At 40.1% G+C, this 19,636-nt stretch overlaps 1 protein-coding gene across 1 annotated transcript in view; it reads right to left on the bottom strand.

Moving 5' to 3' along the window:
• The window catches only part of LOC136858391 (maltase 2), an 85,598-nt gene that overhangs the window by 25,744 nt on the left and 40,218 nt on the right, over positions 1-19,636 (bottom strand). The window contains exons 6-7 of the mRNA XM_067137941.2: positions 14,724-14,922; positions 6,829-7,084 (exon numbers count right to left, since the gene is read on the bottom strand). Coding sequence (XP_066994042.2) covers positions 6,829-7,084; positions 14,724-14,922 — 455 coding nt within the window. The remainder of the gene's footprint in view (positions 1-6,828; positions 7,085-14,723; positions 14,923-19,636) is intronic.

The raw sequence follows: 19,636 nt of genomic DNA, 5'->3' as shown, positions 1-19,636 counted from the left end.
TCAGTGACTTAGATTAGGGCCATATGCCACTGTAGCATCATTTCCGTGCGGTCATCATCCACAATGACTTTAAAGTAACTTAGAAGTTTAGATGTCGGTCCATGACATAGACGCAGGTCACATCGATTCAATTAAGGATCTATGCCGTAGAACCACTGTGTGGCACACACCGATTGGACTGCCTTAATTATACCCAGAGTCCAGAGTTCGTGTTACGAGGGCTGGACCATAACGAATCACTATGATGGTACATGTGGTCTCACATGGAAGCCGAATTTAAGGATTTCCAGACTTTCCTTTCTTAAATAATTAATAATTGAGACAATGGTTTCTAGTAAGAATGCCCATCAGGCAGTTACGTTAAAGCCTCACACCAGTGTTCTGACCTTTATATAAAAATGATTGTGGTGTCCAGTGGACACAATTGACTTCTATGATACCGTTGACATATCAGATTGCTTCAGAATTTTCCTGAATAAATAAGGATCTTTTAAACAGACCTTTCATTCCAGTAGATAGATTAGAATTACTGAACCCTACCTTTACCTCAGCAAGTGACGAAGAACCCGATACGACCCAAGAGACAGATCTCATGAACTTCGCTCATAGGTAAGAAAGGTAGGTATCTCTCAATATGGACCAAAGGGTTCAGTATCAGTACTTGAAATTGCAGCCATACGAAAGAAAACTGTGTTTTGAAGTCACTTATTTCTTAAATTGCATCCTTATAGGAGTGGATTAGGTGGTGGAGTATGGAGAGAATGAGAAACGATGTCCTTGGAAATGAATTCAATCCTATCTTAGGCTAGGAAATTCGAATATCGGATCTCATCACTAACGGTGGTCGTCGTATTTGTTTCTCTTGAAGTTTAACATACGAGGGTTGTAAGTAAAGTAGTGGCAATATTGATAAAACGCAATATTTAATGAGCTAAGAAGTACATTTGCGTTACATTCCTTCAGTGTAGTGACTCGCAAAGTCTATTAACTTTTGTCAAATGTCCGGAAGCCGTTTGGAACCGTCAAGGCGTTCTATGTTGATGACAGCGACGGAGCACCCTACTGCGCGTAGTTCAAATATCACATCGGGAAATCTGTGGCATGGGATTGGTGGTGGTGGTGGAGGTGGTGGTGGGGAGGTCCTTCAACTTCGTAATCAGGTCGAAGTCACAAGGACTCATGTCTGGTGAGTACGGAGGTTATTTCAACCCACACGAAACGCCTCGACCCATCGTTCAACCGCCCTATACGGTAATGCATTTTTGCCACAGGCTTCACGTTATCCTCAATAACATACTGATGCATTTTTGCCACGGGCAACCTCGATTTTAATCCAAGAACGCTGATCACCTTTTGAAAACATGCTTTAGAGCGGTGAAATCGACACTCTTCACTTCAATGCCGCACAGCAACAACACTCTCAACTGGATGCCTGTGAAATGTACACTACACATCGACAACAGCACCACCTGACCGCTCCCATATCCTATCTGCACATGCCCGATCTTCTGTGAGTGTCTGGACTACGTTGCCACTACTTTATCTACAGCCCTCGTATAACTCAGTTGTCTGTCTGATATGTCATCAGCCCGAGTCTGTTTGGGTCACCAAATAGCACCATCAAAGGTTATGCAGTTATATGGAAGCCATAATAACCAATGGGCAAGATGAGAAGTGAGGTAGTTTGCCAGTGCTTTCCTCACTGGGCCAGAAAGTACTATTGCAGCACAACCGGTCCTACTAGTAGCCCTTTAATAACATCCAGATACATAAGTCGTGCTCTGAATGTCCTTACTCAGCACCATTCATACCTCAGTAGCATTCATACTGTCACAGCCGTAAATGAGCCTGGGACTTCGGTAGTAGCTGCATTTTGCTCTAACCTGTTTCTGAAACGAAAGCTGCGACGCTCACCATTCAGCCGAGGAGCCGGATAAACAAATGGCTGCTATAGGCCTAATAATTTCATTTGTCTCTCGACCGATTACAAGTAATGCCATTGGTTCTCAAGTTAAATGTGGTATATTGATTTATACTAGAACTAGCCGATGTACCCCTGCTTCGCTACGGAATTCTACCTTGTATACGGAATTCTAGGTTAGATTGTGTACATGCTGCGAATAAGATTGTATTAAATTGCATAGCTCTTAATGTTACCCCAGAAACGCGACGGGGAAGTCACTACATGTCTTTCCTCTTGTGAAGAATGGGTTAGGAAATGTTCATTGTATTCTTGCCTACCATCAGTCACAATCAAAATCAAGGGCGCCCATGCCCGGGGGCAAGGTGGGGCCGCCCCGCCCCCCCTTCCCTAGCACTCAAGGAAAGGAAAAAATGTAGTCAGGTGTTCTTCTTTCAAGAAAATGATTTAAAAGTCGGTATTACGTAGAAGTGGTAGTACCAACCCCCCACCAACAGGCAGGGGATACCGTGGGTGTTATTCTACCGCGGAATACAAGTCGCCATTCATCTTACAAAATATTAAAAATACTACAAACCCCCAGGTCTATCCCCCCCCTCCCTCCCACCCGTACAAAGTGTCATATGGGCGCCCATGAATTAAGTTCCACCTGCTTTTTGTACATCCTCAGAGGTTTTCCCAACTGAAATCAACATAGGTCATTACAATGACGTCAGTAGGAATGTAACGATTAAAAGCAATGCTATCATATGAAATACCCGATCAAATGAAAAACTCACTTTTTTCACTTTTAACGAATACTATCCTACTGAGCTGGAATGACTGGGTCACAGACAGCCGTTAAGTGTGCACACTGCAAATTCCAATCAGCGCCTCAGAGTAGGAATCGAATAGCTGGAATGCTATGATGGACCAGTGTACGTACCAGCAGTATCAGATAATGTATGTACCAGAGGAATGGCATGCTGAAGAAGGAATTTATCGAACTCCCTACCTACTTCCCGCCAGTATTCAGGCTGGCTATTGTACTCCGTACGCAGCAGTAATCCCCTCTATCGACAGCAGAAGAGACAAACAACATCACAACCACGGCCGACTTGATGCGTCGCTCTAGCTAGCTCGGGGCGCAGCGAGGGATCCAGTCGGCCGTGATCACAACAAACAGTGGTCAAAGCAATTTTATGATATTTTAGGCCTTCACATTTAGTTTTCTTCCGACTCTGAAATACCACTCTTCATAGTCGGTACGGTTAAACTGAATACAACATAAATTATTGGAAACTGTAGTCTTTATAACTTTTTTTACGTAGTACTGTTCGATAGGATCATTAACATAGGTATTTAAAAATAAATTTTAGGTGCCCTTCCCTAAACTACCATTTCATCCAGACTGAATAACATTATTTGTAGCCTATTCCCCAACTCTACATGCCGATTTTCATTAAATTATGTTTACCCATTTTCTCGTGGCTGGGCCTCGGTGTGGACTTAGCAACAAAAATACAAATTCACGAATATCTCTGTTATAATAGCAGGTACGGTAAAAATGTATGACATAAATGATCGAAATTTTAATTCTATATAACTTTAGTATGTAGTATTTATCGATAAGACCACTAATAACAAATATGTGAGAATTAAATTTTAGGCCTTCCCCTAAACTACCATTTCACTAAGCGTGAAACAAATGATTTATAGCCTAGATTGTAGTGGCTAGTTTTCCGAATTCACATACCAATTTTCATTAAATTCTATTCAGCCATTTTATCGTGATGCGTGTACTGACAGACAGACAGACAGACATGACGGAAATTTAAAAAGTGCATTCTCTTATTACTGTTCCGGCCCCGTGGTGTAGGGGTAGCGTGCCTGCCTCTTACTCGGAGGCCCAGGGTTCGATTCCCGGCCAGGTCAGGGATTTTACCTGGACCTGAGGGCTGGTTCGAGGTCCACTCAGCCTACGTGATTAGAATTGAGGAGCTATCTGACGATGAGATAGCGGCCCCGGTCTAGAAAGCTAAGAATAACGGCCGAGAGGATTCGTCGTGCTGACCACACGACACCTCGTAATCTGCAGGCCTTCGGGCTGAGCAGCGGTCGCTTGGTAGGCCAAGGTCCTTCAAAGGCTGTAGTGCCATGGGAAGGGGGTTATTGCTGTGGACACGTCCGATAAATTCTGAGCAATGTACAGACAAAACTCTTATATATGTAGATTGTAACTGTCAACTTTTGAAATTAAATAAAAACATAGCTTATATCAGCACATATCAGTTAAATTAATTTGCCAGAACCGGTTTTTGGAATTTAAATTCCATCATTTGTAACGTTCTTAAAATTTAATTTCTAAAAGTATCGACATATGTTTTAATATCTTCATATATGTCGATAATTTTAGTCTTCAATCAATCAATCAATCAATCAATCAATCAATCAATCAATCAATCAATCAATCAATCAATCAATCAATCAATCAATCAATCAATCAATCAATCAATCAATCAATCAATCAATCAATCAATCAATCAATCAATCAATCAATCAATCAATCAATCAATCAATCAATCAATCAATCAATCAATCAATCAATCAATCAATCAATCAATCAATCAATCAATCAATCAATCAATCAATCAATCAATCAATCAATACTGATATCCATTTAGGGCAGTCGCCAGGTGGCAGATTCCCTATCTGTTGTTTTCCTAGCCTTTTCCTAAATGATTTCAATGAAATTGGAAATTTATTGAACATCTCCCTTGATAAGTTATTCCAATCCCTAACTCCCCTTCCTATATATGAATATTTGCCCCAGTTTGTGCTCTTGAATTCCAACTTTATCTTCATATTGTGATCTTTCCTACTTTTATAAACGCCATTCAAACTTATTCGTCTACTTATGTCATTCCACGCCATCTCTCCGCTTACAGCTCGGAACATAGCACTTAGTCGAGCAGCTCTCCTTTCTCTCAATTCTACCCAGCCCAAACATTGCAACATTTTTGTAACGCTACTCTTTTGTCGGAAATCACCCAGAACAAATCGAGCTGCTTTTCTTTGGATTTTTTCCAGTTCTTGTATCAGGTAATCCTGGTGAGGGTCCCATACACTGGAACCATACTCTAGTTGGGGTCTTACCAGAGACTTATATGCCCTCTCCTTTACATCCTTACTACAACCCCTAAACACCCTCATAACCATGTGCAGAGATCTGTACCCTTTATTTACAATCCCATTTATGTGATTACCCCAATGAAGATCTTTCCTTATATTAACACCTAGATACTTACAATGATCCCCAAAAGGAACTTTCATCCCATCAATGCAGAAATTAAAACAGAGGACTTTTCCTATTTGTGAAACTCACAACCTGACTTTTAACCCCGTTTATCAACATACCATTGCCTGCTGTCCATCTCACAATATTTTCGAGGTCACGTTGCAGTTGCTCACAATCTTGTAACTTATTTATTACTTTATAGAGAATAATATCATCTGCAAAAATCTTTACCTCTGATTCCACCCCTTTACTCATATCATTTATATATATGAGAAAACATAAAGGTCCGATAATATTGCCTTGAGGAATTCCCCTCTTAATTATTACAGGGTCAGATAAAGCTTCACCTACTCTAATTCCCTGAGATCTATTTTCTAGAAATATAGCAACCCATTCCGGCACTCTTTTGTCTAGTCCAATTGCACTCATTTTTGCCAGCAGTCTCCCATGATCCACCCTATCAAATGCTTTAGACAGGTCAATCGCAATACAGTCCATTTGACCTCCTGAATCCAAGATATCTGCTATATCTTGCTGGAATCCTTCAGTGGAATAACCTTTCCTAAAACCGAACCGCCTTCTATCGAACCAGTTATTAATTTCACAAACATGTCTAATATAATCAGAAAGAAAGGCTTTCTAGTTTAAGCTTGAATTTATCACATAGTCTATAGCCTTTTATATACAGTATGTCGCGGATTTTGAATAAAACAACTATTACCGTTAGGAATAAAGTTAAAATTATTGTGGTCAGATATCCATTCTTGAAACTCGTTTATCAGTCTAGCGCCGAGCTCAATTCTTCAGACGATTGAGGCGCTGGCCCTTTGACCCCAAATTGGCAGGTTCGATCCTGGCTCAGGCCGGTGGTATTTGAAGGTGCTCAGATACGTCAGCCTCGTGTCGGTATATTTAATGGTTGTGAAATAACTCTTACGGGACAAAACTTTAGCACCTCGGCGTCTCCGAAAATCGTCAAAAGTAGTTAGTTGGACGTAAAAGCAATAACATTATTTTTATTGCCTGTCTACCTTATTTCAGTTGTAACATATCATTCCCAAACTCAAGTCGGACTGAGTAGCTCAGACGGTAGAGGGCTGTCCTTCTGAGCTCATTTTGGCAGGTTCTTTCCTGACTCAGTCCGGTGATATTTGAAGGTGCTCGAATACGTCAGCCTCTTGTCGATAGATTTACTGGCACGTAAAAGAACTCCTTCGGGACAAAATTTGGGCACCTTGCGTCTCCGAAAACCGGAATGGCAGTTAGTGCGACGTAAAACCATTATTGTTATTATTATTATCATCAAATCTCAAACTCAAAAAAATATCGACACTAATAATTATACAAATCTGAAAAGACAAATTAAATAACAACGAACAGTAAAGTAAATAAAGCGTATCAATAATAATAATAATAATAATAATAATAATAATAATAATAATAATAATAATAATAATAATAATGTAATCACCAACAACATTGTTCTCAATGAACTATAACTATAACTATAACTATAACTATAACTATAACTATAACTATAACTATAACTATAACTATAACTATAACTATAACTATAACTATAACTATAACTATAACTATAACTATAACTATAACTATAACTATAACTCACCAGCATTGGTCGTGTCATCCCATTGGAATGGTGTTCTCTCCGGGTCTCGAGAATACTTCTTGTAATTGGCTTCTCCGGCATTAATTCCCCATGGATCGACGGTGTCCTGCCAGCTAACATCGGTGTCCTCCATACCCAGTTCCTCTCCCATATAGGTTATGGCAGTGCCTGGCAGTAGAAGGGACAGCATATTGAGGGCGTCCGCCATTTCCACTCCATAGCGGCTAGCCACACGATGTTGATCGTGATTTCCCAGCTGCAAAATATGAAGTGACCAGTATTTTACTGAGTGTGAAGACACATATATAAAGTCAGGATTAAATGTTGAAAGCCTACGAAAATCTTACTGAACTTGAAGGAACATATTTTAAATAAAGAGAGTCAGAATGAAATGTTCTTACTGAACTTGAAGAAAGATATTTTAAAGTAGAGAAGTAAATTTGAGTCGAGAACCTTGTAGACAATAACCTTGTGTAATGAATGTGTGTTGAGTTTGTCTGATAATCTGTGTGACAATTTTGCAAGTCTGATACCAAAACGCGCATTAAAAGTGAAGTGGCTAATGTTCCACGTGAATGTTGAACAAGGGCAAAACTTTCCGCAGCAATGTAACATTAACATAAGTATTACATTACAACTGAATATTACAAGTCCATCCCTTGTATTTAGCATGAATGTTACAGATCTCGCCAGCCATCCAGCCAACCTCCGCATTTCTTTCAATACTCCCAACCTTCTGCTCAAGGACACTCAACGACACAAGTGTCTGTTTACTTTGTTGTTCCATTGTTATACTGGTGGTGGTGATGATTAGCCTATTGTTTTAGGAGGAAGAACAACTAGGCAGCCATCCTCTATTACCATTAATCAGACGAGAAAAGATGCAAGGAGTCCGACAATTAAAAAAAAAAAAAAATCTGCCGAAGAAAGACAAGGGGCACGGAGAACGTGAAAATAAAAGACTCGCTAGGCCTCGGAAACCCAATACCGTCGGGATAACAAGAGCTGAACAAGGGACGTCGGATAGGATAGATGAAAGTGAGGAACCTGGCGGAAGTATGTGGAAAACAATGCCAGGGGCCCGCACTTGTCAACCCATGCTTCCAAGTTAAGAGCCCCCGGGGCCCCTTTTAGTCCTCTCTTACGACAGGCAGGGGATACCGTGGTGCCTCCACTCGTAGGTGTATCCATTCTTGTACTCTTCCTGTTCTTTTATTGTTTGAGTGTTACAATCTATCTGGCGTGTTCGTTTGGGTTGCAAAATGTTTAGAGTTTGATAAACCATCCTCTATTAACACTAATCAGAGGGGAAACATGCAAGGGGTCCTGGTATTGTTTTCACTTACTTGTGCCAGGTTCCTCACATAGATATGCTCGCTCTTATTTACACTTATCCTCATCGAGTCTCTTCCAAGGTGGGTCGATCTGTAGACTGGAACACGGGACTAATTCTGTGAAGAATTTTACGTTCCACAACTTTCAAGCATTAAGAGTTGTTCTTTATGATGCATAAATTCAATTTGCACTTTATTCTATTCTATTCTATTCTATTCTATTCTATTCTATTCTATTCTATTCTATTATTTCTTCTTCTCCTTCTTCAGCTTGTAGGCGTCCACTGCTGAACATAGGCCTCTTACAATTTCTATAAGAGCATCCAGAGTTAAGAAAAGACTACAGGCCTTATGGGCCTGCTGCCTTCCACTGTTGCCATACTCGCTCGCTCAGCGCGGCTCGGACACTGCTTGCGAAATACAGTCATGACATAAAATTATACAACGCTTGGTACAGCTGTTGCAAGACTAATAATAATATAAATGCCAGATTATCTCCAGTCATTAATGAAATTTCGTTTTGCCACAACGTTTCTAAGGATAATAGCCCACTGACTGTATCATTCGAAATAGAGGAAGAGTTTGAACATGCAGGGATGCGAACTAAATAATAATAATATGCATATCCAGAAACCGAAATGATTGTCTTGTTTCTTATATCTGAGAAAGTTTCATGATCGTTGTTGCTTTAAGGGAGCGCAGTGCTGAGTCTATTAGCCCCCAGAAACATTTCATTATTAAGGCATATACTGTGTGGTTACAACACAGGAAGCTGACGGCGAGATATCTCTGTCTCGGTGATGTATCCTTCAGCTCATTTCAGATAAATTTACTCGTAAGTGACAACAGATGCAAGGGCTTCATGTTTATCACAAAATACGATAACTTAAATATTCTTCCGCAACATAAAATACGGAATGCTGAATGACCTATTCGTATGATTTCTTAAAATCAGGTAGTTCGGAGTTGCTGTTTTTCGGAAGTGAGGATTGTGTTCAGAGTTGGCGGTTCATCTCTAAAATAGAATTCATGAACAGTGCGCCGTATTCCACTTCTGACAAAATCATGGTATTTAATGAGTCTGGAATTACTGCGAATTAACTGTTTCCTTTCCCGCTCGCTGGCTTCCTTCCTTATTTTGAAGACGGAAGTCTTCGAAATTCCTAAAAACTTTGCAGCTTTATCTACTACCCAGTTTACACTTCGTCCTGGATGCTTTGATTTCAAATATGAAAATGAATTAAGCACCATTTGCCGTTCCTTTCTCCTGACAACTTCACTACTTATCCTTTTCACATGTTCAGCTATAATTTAAATGTATTACTCGCTGACTGATTATATAAAAAATACTAAACAGACAAAAACTATACACGATACACACAACCAAAAGCAATGCAATACACGAAAAATGAAACACAATAAATTATACTGTATTTATAACAAAACACTATGGGCCCCGGGAAGACGATCACTTCACTCTGCCGAATATCTCCCAATCATTGTAATGCGTGACACACACAAAAAGGGAAACATGCCGCACTGACCTCACCAATGATGATTCGCAGTGGTTAAGCTGAGTTATTACACGTGTTGTCTACTGTACACACTTCCGCACTAAACGCTGAAATGTGGCGCGCAATGCGACAAGCATGGCCGGCTGTTCCGTGTACTGAACCGCATATACGATATTTAAAAGGATAAACTCAAAGATATCAAAATTATTTTACGTCTTATTTAGTATTGTATGGCACAACCAATCCTTGTTTCATAAGAAAAAGTATACATTTTGATAGGAATTCATTATAATGTTTATATACATATAGAACTAAACTGGGTAACACCAACAGAAGTAAAAGCCCATAAGGCCTGTAGTCTTTTCTTAACGCTGGATGCTCTTATACCATGCAGTCCTTAGGCAGCCTGTATCCACTTCCTCCCAGTATATAAATAATTTCGTGTGGCTATTTCTAGCCTGGTTCAGCTCTTGTAAAGCAGATCCTCCGACTAAGGAGAGTGGCATCTGCCGTATATGCGAAACTGCGTGTAGTTATAGTGGAAGATAATGTTGTGTATGATGTGCGAGTTGCAGGAATATTGGGAAACATCGCATTAACATCGGTTGGATGAAATGGCGTGCGCTAAGTGGAAGTCATTAACGACAGGAAGATGCCAGTCAAAATGAAGGACACGGTGTGTTTATCTATTGTCCGTTCTGCTCTTCTGTATGACTCTGAATGTTTGAGCAGGGAGAGGAATTATCATCAACAGGGTTAGGATTTTTAGGTGCAAATTTCAGATGAAAAAAGAAAGGGAAAAGGTGCACAAACAAGGTAAACAAAGGGACAAAAATGTGCTGATTTATTCAACTAATTCAACGAATTTATTCAACTAATTCAACGATTTCTCCTTTTTCTATTCTAGATTATTGAATCACAAACAAGTAGATCAAATTATCACTCTTCAAAAGCAGGAAAAAACATGAAGCTCTTGTACTTCAAGACATTAAGCATCTCTACATTGTTAAACGTAAGTCTGTTTCTATTAAGAGATAGAATGTCTTTGTAGATACTAAAGCTTCTTTCGAAATCCACAGAAACCAGTGGGGCAAACCTTGTATTTACGCGGAATGGCAACTCTACAGATGTGGCGAATTCCTCATTGTCTGGATTCTTCTGAAGACTAGACTCAAGTATGTCTTTTGCAAAGCCATCTAACTGCTCCCTCACGGAAGTAAAACATATCCCATTGTTTTTCCTTTTCCAGACCTTGTTCTTCTAATCGTTTAATGACTGCAGTCAGGTACTTGTAACTATGGACATAATATAGTTCTTTCTGCGACTTATGTATTTTCTTCAGTAACAGAAGTTGCTGTGCCTTGGAAATTGCACCTGCATCGGCTGGATCCAAAGAAAGCGCAAACTCTCTAATGTTGTCAAAATTCTCACTCAACGTAGCAGCACACTCAATCCACGATCCCCAGCGAGTAATAACCGGGAAATCTAGAAGGGACAGGCCACCGGTTTCCCTGTAGGCAACAACACGACTCGGAGCTTTCCGCAGAATCTTCTTCAGGGCAAAGATGAATTGATTTGCGATGTCGTATTCGTTCCTAATAGATTCACAAACCCTGTGAAGGGCATGAACCAAGCATGCCACATGCTTCAACTTGAGAAATATAGGTTTCAATTGGTTAACAGCTGAAACCATGTATGGAGCTTGGCTCGTAACGACAAGAAAAAGTTTTTCAAACTCGATGCCAGTAGGCCAGAGTTTTTGGCAGAAGTCCATAATGGATTCCATTACTGTACTGGCATTGGCTTTCTGCAGCTCATACACTTTTAACAACATGGGTTTAACGTTCTCCCCTGATAAGGGAAAACATGTTCAAAACGTATCGTTCCATTGTGTCTATGGTTTCATCCACAATGATTCCCACATCGCAATCAGACACTTTCTCCGTGATTCTTTGTATGGTTTCTTGGTAAACAGGCTCCATGTAGTTTCTTCTTAAAGTACTCTTATCGGGCATTGACATTTTTGTGTATTTTTCAAGAAATTCCTCGAAGGCTGGATGGTTCAACTTACTGAGTGGAATTCCTGCTTGTGTAAGAGCTGCACACAAATCAGTGTTTAATTCCTTCAAATTTTGGCTTTTTGAAGATCTCTGTTGCAACGCATTTCGTAATAGGGATTACTGCGATTTGTTTGCATGAAAAGTCTTACTCATTTGATGCTTAGAGCTGGAAATGTGTTGTCGATGCGATCTGACTGGTATTTTTTCATCTAACAGAATTCTTGAATCACAATTAGTACATTGCATAACAGTTCCGTCAGCGTCTATAAAATCTTGTTTGAATTTCTGAGCCAGAGCAATAAATCGGGCACTGGACACCTTTGGCATGGTAATATTTAGTAGTACACTCGCTTAGTAATGTAACAACGTGCTAACACCAGTTCACTTGCTAACTGAATGCGACTATCACACAACTCACTCTGGCGCTCACTCGCTCACTTGCTGTCCACACTCTCTTATAGCATCGCGACAGTTACCAGAATGTTCTCATTCATGCTGGAACTGCAGTCTCAGCGATTTCTATTAGCTTCAAGCAGAACCCGGTTTTAATTCTCGGAACTACGCGGGTGCGGTTGCTGACATCTGCGACATCAGCCTCCACCTCCATGCGAACAGATGACTTCTCTCACAGTAACAAGCTCACATTCACGAACAGCAGGCTACTGATTCTGATGGGATAGAATCACTCATTGTCAATTGCATTATTGCGGGCTACATTATAGCGGAAAGCGAGAGAAAGAGGTTTTCAGGTGTGCTTTCAACTCCCGCGCGGTGTTTACTGAAAGAGGTAGGCTTACTATTCGCACGGACACAGCAAGCTGAGGAGACGTTAAGTGAAAGTTGAATATTTTACACTGATTAGAAATCTTATAGAATAAATTGGAACTAAACTTAAAAGAAGAAAGGGGAAAAGGGGATTATCGGCTGGTTGGGGAAAAACTGATAAAGGTCCCATAAAAAGGAAAAAGGTGCGTCAAAAATGCATCTTTTCTCAACTAGAAACAAACATTCGCACTGTGATATCTTTCCGAACAGCTTTAATTTACCCTAACAAGAAAGGTGCGCACCTAAAAATCCTAAGCCTGATCATCAACAACTGGATGTGACAGAGATACGAATGTTGCAGCGGTTCACTGAGATCGCTTTGAAGGACCGGCTCCGAAATGAACACCTACGGGGAATGTTAAGGTAACCCCTATCAGCAAGAAGGTTCAATAGTCTTACCGGGCGAGTTGCCGTGAGGTTAGGATCACGCAGCTGTAAGATTTCATTCGGGGGAGTGTGGATTCGAACCCCACTGCCGGCAACCCTGAAGATGGTTTTCCCTGGTTTCCATTTTCATACCAGGTAAATGGCGAAGCTGTACTTTAATTAAGGCCACGTCAGCATCTCTCCCACTCCTAGCCCTTTCCTATCCCATCCTCACCATAAAACCTATCTGTGCCGATGTGACATATAAAAAGCTTCAAGAGGAACAGTTTTGCTGGTATAGACATACAGAGTGTATTAAAATTCAACACTCAAACTTCCAAGGATGGTAGAAGAGACAAGAAAGGATATTTACATCTGTACATTGCTCAGAATTGAAAAAGAATGCTATATCTGTATCTGTCGTTTCTACAGTAACACAAAAATGCACTTTTTAATTACCCGTCATGTCTGTCTGTCTGTCTGTCTGTCTGTCTGTCTGTCTGTCTGTCTGTCTGTCTGTATGTATGTATGTATGTATGTATGTATGTATGTATGTACGAGTATGTACGGACATCACGAGAAAATGGCTCAAGAGAATTTAATGAAAATCGGTATATAAAGTCGTGGAATAAGGCAATAAAATCTCCTACAGAGTGAAGTGGTAGTTCAGGAGAAGGCCTAAAATTCAATTCTCAAAAATAAATGCTATTCGTGGTCCTATCGATAATAATAATAATAATACATAACTAAAGTTATATAGAAAAAATCCTACCATTTATATCTTATACAATTTTACCGTAACGGTGATAATAGCAGAGATATTCATAAAATTCGATGTTTGTTGCTAAGTCAACATCAACGCCGAGCCACGAGAAAATGGGTGAACAGAATTGAATGAAAATAGGTTAATATACTTAAGTGGGCAGTTCTGAACTTAGGTAATAAAATTGCTTTCAATGTTCTTGCCGCGTCGATTCATATAACGTCCTTTTAACTGAAATTCTCAATACATCACAGAAGAGCATCTGAGACAGCGTGAAAGCTGCCATATGTATACTCCGAGTGAACTCCGCATTGATGTGGATGTAACAATTATATTCCGAAGCCAGACGAGACATACGTTGTGAAGTTAATAAAACCTGTTGATATATTTACATTTTCTCTAGTTATATAAAGTAATATAAGGTGATGGGCACTATTTGTAGTAATAGATCATCTCTCCCCGTGTATGAAAATCAATATTTGGAGAGGATTCAACTTTTGTATTTCATTTGGCATCTTATGTCCGAAATGAATGATCTCTTTGAGTTTAATGTCATTTTATTCAATGTATTCAAATTGTTAATAGTAGGGGATTTCATTTCCCACTTCCAAAACGTTCATTTGCTTTTCTCAACAATATATTACTGTTAATAGTGTTAAAAGTAACATTTTAAATAAAGTATGAAGGCTTTCACGGCCGGTGTCAATATAATAAAATTCTTCCGGGCAGTAGTCGAAACGTCTGGGAGAAGCGAGAGGAGTGGACCACGGCATAACAGCCCGGAAGAATTTTATTATATATAACATTTTAAATACTTTGTGTCATACGGAAATGCAAGTAATAGGAACACCAATTCAACGATTATTTTCAGCCTGCTCCTCTAGCCTCGTTTTAACAGCCTTTATGTTCAAAGCAGAGCAAAGAACTTCACGTTTCCTTTCTCAGTAAATCATATACTAAAGACACACGTAATATTCAAACATGATGATATCATCACGAACAAAAAATAACACGGAATCTTATAAGTACTCACCAACCAGTCTGGCCAATTGTTCTCTTGGAGATTACCCAGCCACATGTCAATAACTCTATCAAAATCATGCGCCCTGGAGTTCTTGTCGAGGTTTGTAATCAGATAGAAGTTGAAAGGGAAATTAGCCCCAGGCCTTTCAACAGTGCCGTAGTACTGTAACACTTTGTCAATGGGGCCGTAGTTTTCCGTCATCATCACCCTGCACAAAACAGGAACATCAGATAGAATACAGATCGTACAAGTCATAGAGATATTTGACATCCTTTTGAAAGTTTACTATTGTTACTCCTCCTACTAGCGTAACAACGCAAAACTCCATCTCAGTCCGGTGAAGATGCTCAAATACACCAGCCCGTGCGACAAAATTTCGGTACCTCGGAGTCTCCGAAAACCTAAAAGTAGTTTGTAGGAAGTCATAATGTAATAATAATAATAATAATAATAATAATAATAATAATAATAATAATAATAATAATAATAATAATAATAATAATAATAATAATAATATTTATATTATTATTATTACTATCATTACATCCACTATCTGAGTCAGAGGAATTAACCACACACGATTCAAATCCTCGACCCAACCCGGGTTCCTATGAACCGAAGGCCTCAACGCTGATCATTCAGCCAAGGACACGAACCGTACTTATAATATCCTCATTCTTACAAAATTAAAAACCGAAATAAATCGATACCATTGGTTAATAATAATAATAATAATAATAATATTAATAATCCTTTCTTTCTTGATCCGCTTAACCTCCAGCGATGGTTTTTCTCTCGGGCTCAGCCGTGAGATTTTGGGGCAGGCGGATATAGCAGGGAAGGAGGACCAGTACATCGCCAAGGCGCCTCACCTGGTATGCTGAACAGGGGCCTTGTGTGGAGGTAGGGTGGGGGTGGAAGGGAAGATTGAAAGGGATAGGCAAAGAAGAGGGAAGGTAGCGGCAATGGCTTTAAGTTAGGTACCATCCCGGCATTTGCCTGGAGAAGAAGTGGGCAATGACAGAAAACAACTTCGAGGATGGTTGAGGTGGGAATCGAAACCCTCTCTACTCAGCTGACCTTTCGGGGCTGAGTGGACCCCGTTCCAGCCCTTCTACCACTTTTCAAATTTCGTGGCAGAGCCGGGAATCGAAACCGAACCTCAGGGGGTGGCAGCTAATCACACTAACAACTACACCACAGAAGCGGGCAATAATAATAATAATAATAATAATAATAATAATAATAATAATAATAATAATAATAATAATAATAATAATAATAATAATAATAATAATAATAATAATAATAATAATAATAATAATAATAATAATAATAATTGTACCGGGCGGTACACCTCCACTCCGCTAATTTAAAATGTGCGCCAGTTGAAACTCCTCTGCTGGAGGAAGTCTGAACTTTATCTACGCTATTAATTCTCTACTTTCTCAGAAGATGTCACCACGTGGAAAATTTTGAGTTTTTGAACTGTGTCATTTTTGATGTGGTTTTGTTTCGCTTGAAGTAAGAAGTGTGAACTTTCTCTTCTAGAGGACACTACTGAAGATCAACAATAGTGCAACCTAGTGCGGAGTCAAAGAACTATTTTGTTGGAGAAATTTTTATTTCAAATGTTTGTTCTTTGCTAAATTTTTTTCAGTCTTTGGTTAAGTTGGCAATATTAACCCCTTCTTTCCCCTTGTTTTAAATCTAGCCTATCCCGAATTTCTTGAATTAATTTTCCACCAATTATGTGTTTCTTCTTAGTATTGTGTAGGGGGTTTATTGATCTACCAATAAAATCATCGCGGGAGGGTGTTTTCATTCCCCTAACGCCTAGAACCTTCTGCGAGAGTATTTAAACTGCTGATTTTAGGGTCTCCGGGCCACTTCTGTTCCATCTTTCAGTGTATAAAGTACATAGCAGGAGGCGGGAAGCGCCTCTTTCCTCGGCAGCGGTCATCAATAAGGTAATGGCCGATTAATAAATTCTTTCTTTGCTAGCTCAGCAGTTTAACTCTCGGGGCGGGTGCGAAGCGTTCCTCCATGTAACCTTTTCCTAAAATGTAACGATCTTTTCTTCTATTCTCTTTTAAGCTGCATATTGGGATAGAGAGTGCTAACCCTCTCGAGCTCCCACTCACATTGTCTTGAGGTGAACTTATTTTCTCAACCTATTCTTCGTTAATGTAAAACAAATTGCTCTTTTCTAAAGTCACCTCGGTAGTATGGGATTAGCCCTTGCATTAGTGGCCTAGAGCCAGATTAGGTTTTTAAAAACAAGTGTATTAGGAGTGCAAGATCGCCTCCTCTCAAATTGTTATTTTAGAGGTCATGTAATTGCCCATTTTTATTTAATAGACCTCAGTAGGTCGGGTATTTTACCCCTGTGTCTATGTCCAGTGAGGACAACTTGAAGGTGGAGTTTGGTGTGGCCAGGGAGAGGCTTAAATTTTGAGAGCGAGTGGCTCTTTTGAAAATTGAGTGTTGTATGCCTCGTGGAGGCTTTTCTGTGTAATTTGGAGCAAGGGCTCCTAGGTATGAATGGGGTTTTCTGCCCCTCTATTGAAACTCGTGTTTGGGGGTAAAACTGAGCTGATTGCCCAAGCAGTGTAAAATTAGGGCGCGAAGCCCAATTCCTGTAAATATTGTAACTACCCTTTTTGATTTGCTACTTTGTACCTGCCATGCTTGTTATTTCTTTGTTTTTGAAAAGAAAATATAACCTTGTTAAATTTTAAATTAATTTTGCTTTCGTAGCTGGAGACCTATTCACACCCGCACCTTCTTTCACCTCTACCTACCACGGAAAAACTCCGTAACAAGTGGTAGCAGAGCGTGGTTGAATGGGTCTCAATTTAGCCCCTTTTGACGGCTAAACATTGTTTGTTCCGAACTCTAACTATTTTCCCAGTTGCTGGAATTTTTTGAGTTTTTCAAAATTGTTCTGTCACCATGCCCGGCCCTCGCGATGTTCTCCATCTTAACTATTTGCGCAAGGAGGAGTTGATCTATGAATTGACTATTAGAAATGTACAATCTGGAGGCACGGTTGCAGTAGACACAAACAAGCTTAGAGAGTCCCTAGATTTGCCCATTTCCATCCCCAATTTGGGAGAAAAAGAAATTGACGACTCTCTTTCCACGATCACGGAGAATATTACTGGGCTAGCTTCTGTAGTAAGTTTTATTGATGAAAATGATCCTTCTCCTAATCAAATTAAGCGTGTGCAAGCTAGGCTATATCATTTTTCGTATAGGGTTAACGATCTGTTGTCTCTAAAGTTGAATGACGTTCAGAAGAAGGAAGCTAGTACGCTGCTTGAAAATATGTCTGAATTATCTAGCAAGGTCACTCAATTGTTAACAGGGGAGGTTCCTCCCAAAAGCGATCTACCCACCACAGTGAATGCAGGTAGTGAGGAAGCGCCTCCCAAGGGAGAAGTTAATAGGATAACCGTTGCTGCTCAAACTATCCCTGCCCCATTGGACAACGAATCTGAACGTCGTGCATCATTGAGTAACATCCGTTCTGAATTAACTTCCTTGCCATTGAAACCTTTACCTACTATGTCACCCGGATTTAGCAGCTTGCCTCATCCATTGGCAATGTTGCTCAGAGGTATCTCTAAGTTTTCCGTTAATACCACCAGTGATGTAATTTCTTTTTTAAGATTTCTAGTTGAATTTCAGGATCATGCCCTTGTGTTTTCTCTTTCTCCATGTCAAATTTTGCAAATTATCTATCCGTATCCTATTGGTATTCTCTCAGATAAAATCGTAAGAGCCATTGCCGAGCAATCATCTATTGAGGATTTCCATGCCCATTTGCTAGCTAACTTCATCCCGGCTAGGGCCAGGTCCTCCCTTATTCAGAAGTACTATTACCGTGTACAACGCCTGGATGAAAACTTGGCTGATTTCATACAGGACATTAAGTTTTATACTAGGGTGTTTGCTCTTCATTTCCCTGAGGATCAGATTGTACAAGCTATTGTGGAAGGGATTTCACCACCCTACAGGTCATATTTGTGTTTCGCGGCGTGCCCGCAAACTTTCTCTGAACTTGAAGCATTGGCCGTCTCAGCGGAAGGAGTTAGATACGCCGATTCTTTGCGTGTCGCGAAAGAACCCCCGCCTTCCTTTAGTAATACTCGGCCTCCACCTCGCCGACCAGTCAATCCCCGTAAATGTTATGCTTGCGGGTCGCCTGACCATCTGCGCAACAAGTGTCCACTGATCAAGTCAAGTGGGACAAGGAATGGAGCCGGGTCATCACAAGGCTGTTTTAAATGTGGGGCTTTCTCACATATCGCCAAGAATTGTCCCAATTCGAATAGCACCCCCTCCTGCTCAACTTCTGGTGCAAATTCCACCTATGCCAATAATAAAAAGTGACTAGTGGCTTCGGCTGAGTCGACTAATCCATCTTCCCGAGACTCAGCCCCTAGTAAACAGGTTGTAAATTCAGGGAACGAGCAATTTTCAAATACATCTTTTGAAGGTCCCAAAGAGTGTCTTAGGATTGCGGCGGATTCCCCCGCACCGGTTCCCTTTCTCAAAATTGAGTTAAATAACGAGCCTATAACAGCTCTCTTAGATTCAGGTAGTGTTTGTTCTATTATTTCGGCTGATTGGTATTCAAAATTGAAATCTGTTTGTAAGCTTCCTAACTATTGTTTGTCGGCGATCCAATACGTTTCGGCTAATTCCTCTCCATTAGAAATTCTCGGTTCCTTATATGTCAAAATTCGTATTTTTCAATTCACATGGAAAGTTAAATTGTTTGTGGCCAAGCATTTGTCTTGCCCCATTATATTGGGAGCGGACTTTATTTCTCACACTGGTCTTGTGCTCGATCTTCAGAGTAGGTCTTGCACTTTCAAATTTGCCTCTAATTGTAATATCCCTCTATTAAAGTG

This window comes from Anabrus simplex, chromosome 1 (genome assembly GCF_040414725.1).
Source record: "Anabrus simplex isolate iqAnaSimp1 chromosome 1, ASM4041472v1, whole genome shotgun sequence".
Classification (NCBI taxonomy): Eukaryota; Metazoa; Arthropoda; class Insecta; order Orthoptera; family Tettigoniidae; genus Anabrus; species Anabrus simplex.
This window is presented reverse-complemented; position numbering and strand designations above follow the sequence as displayed.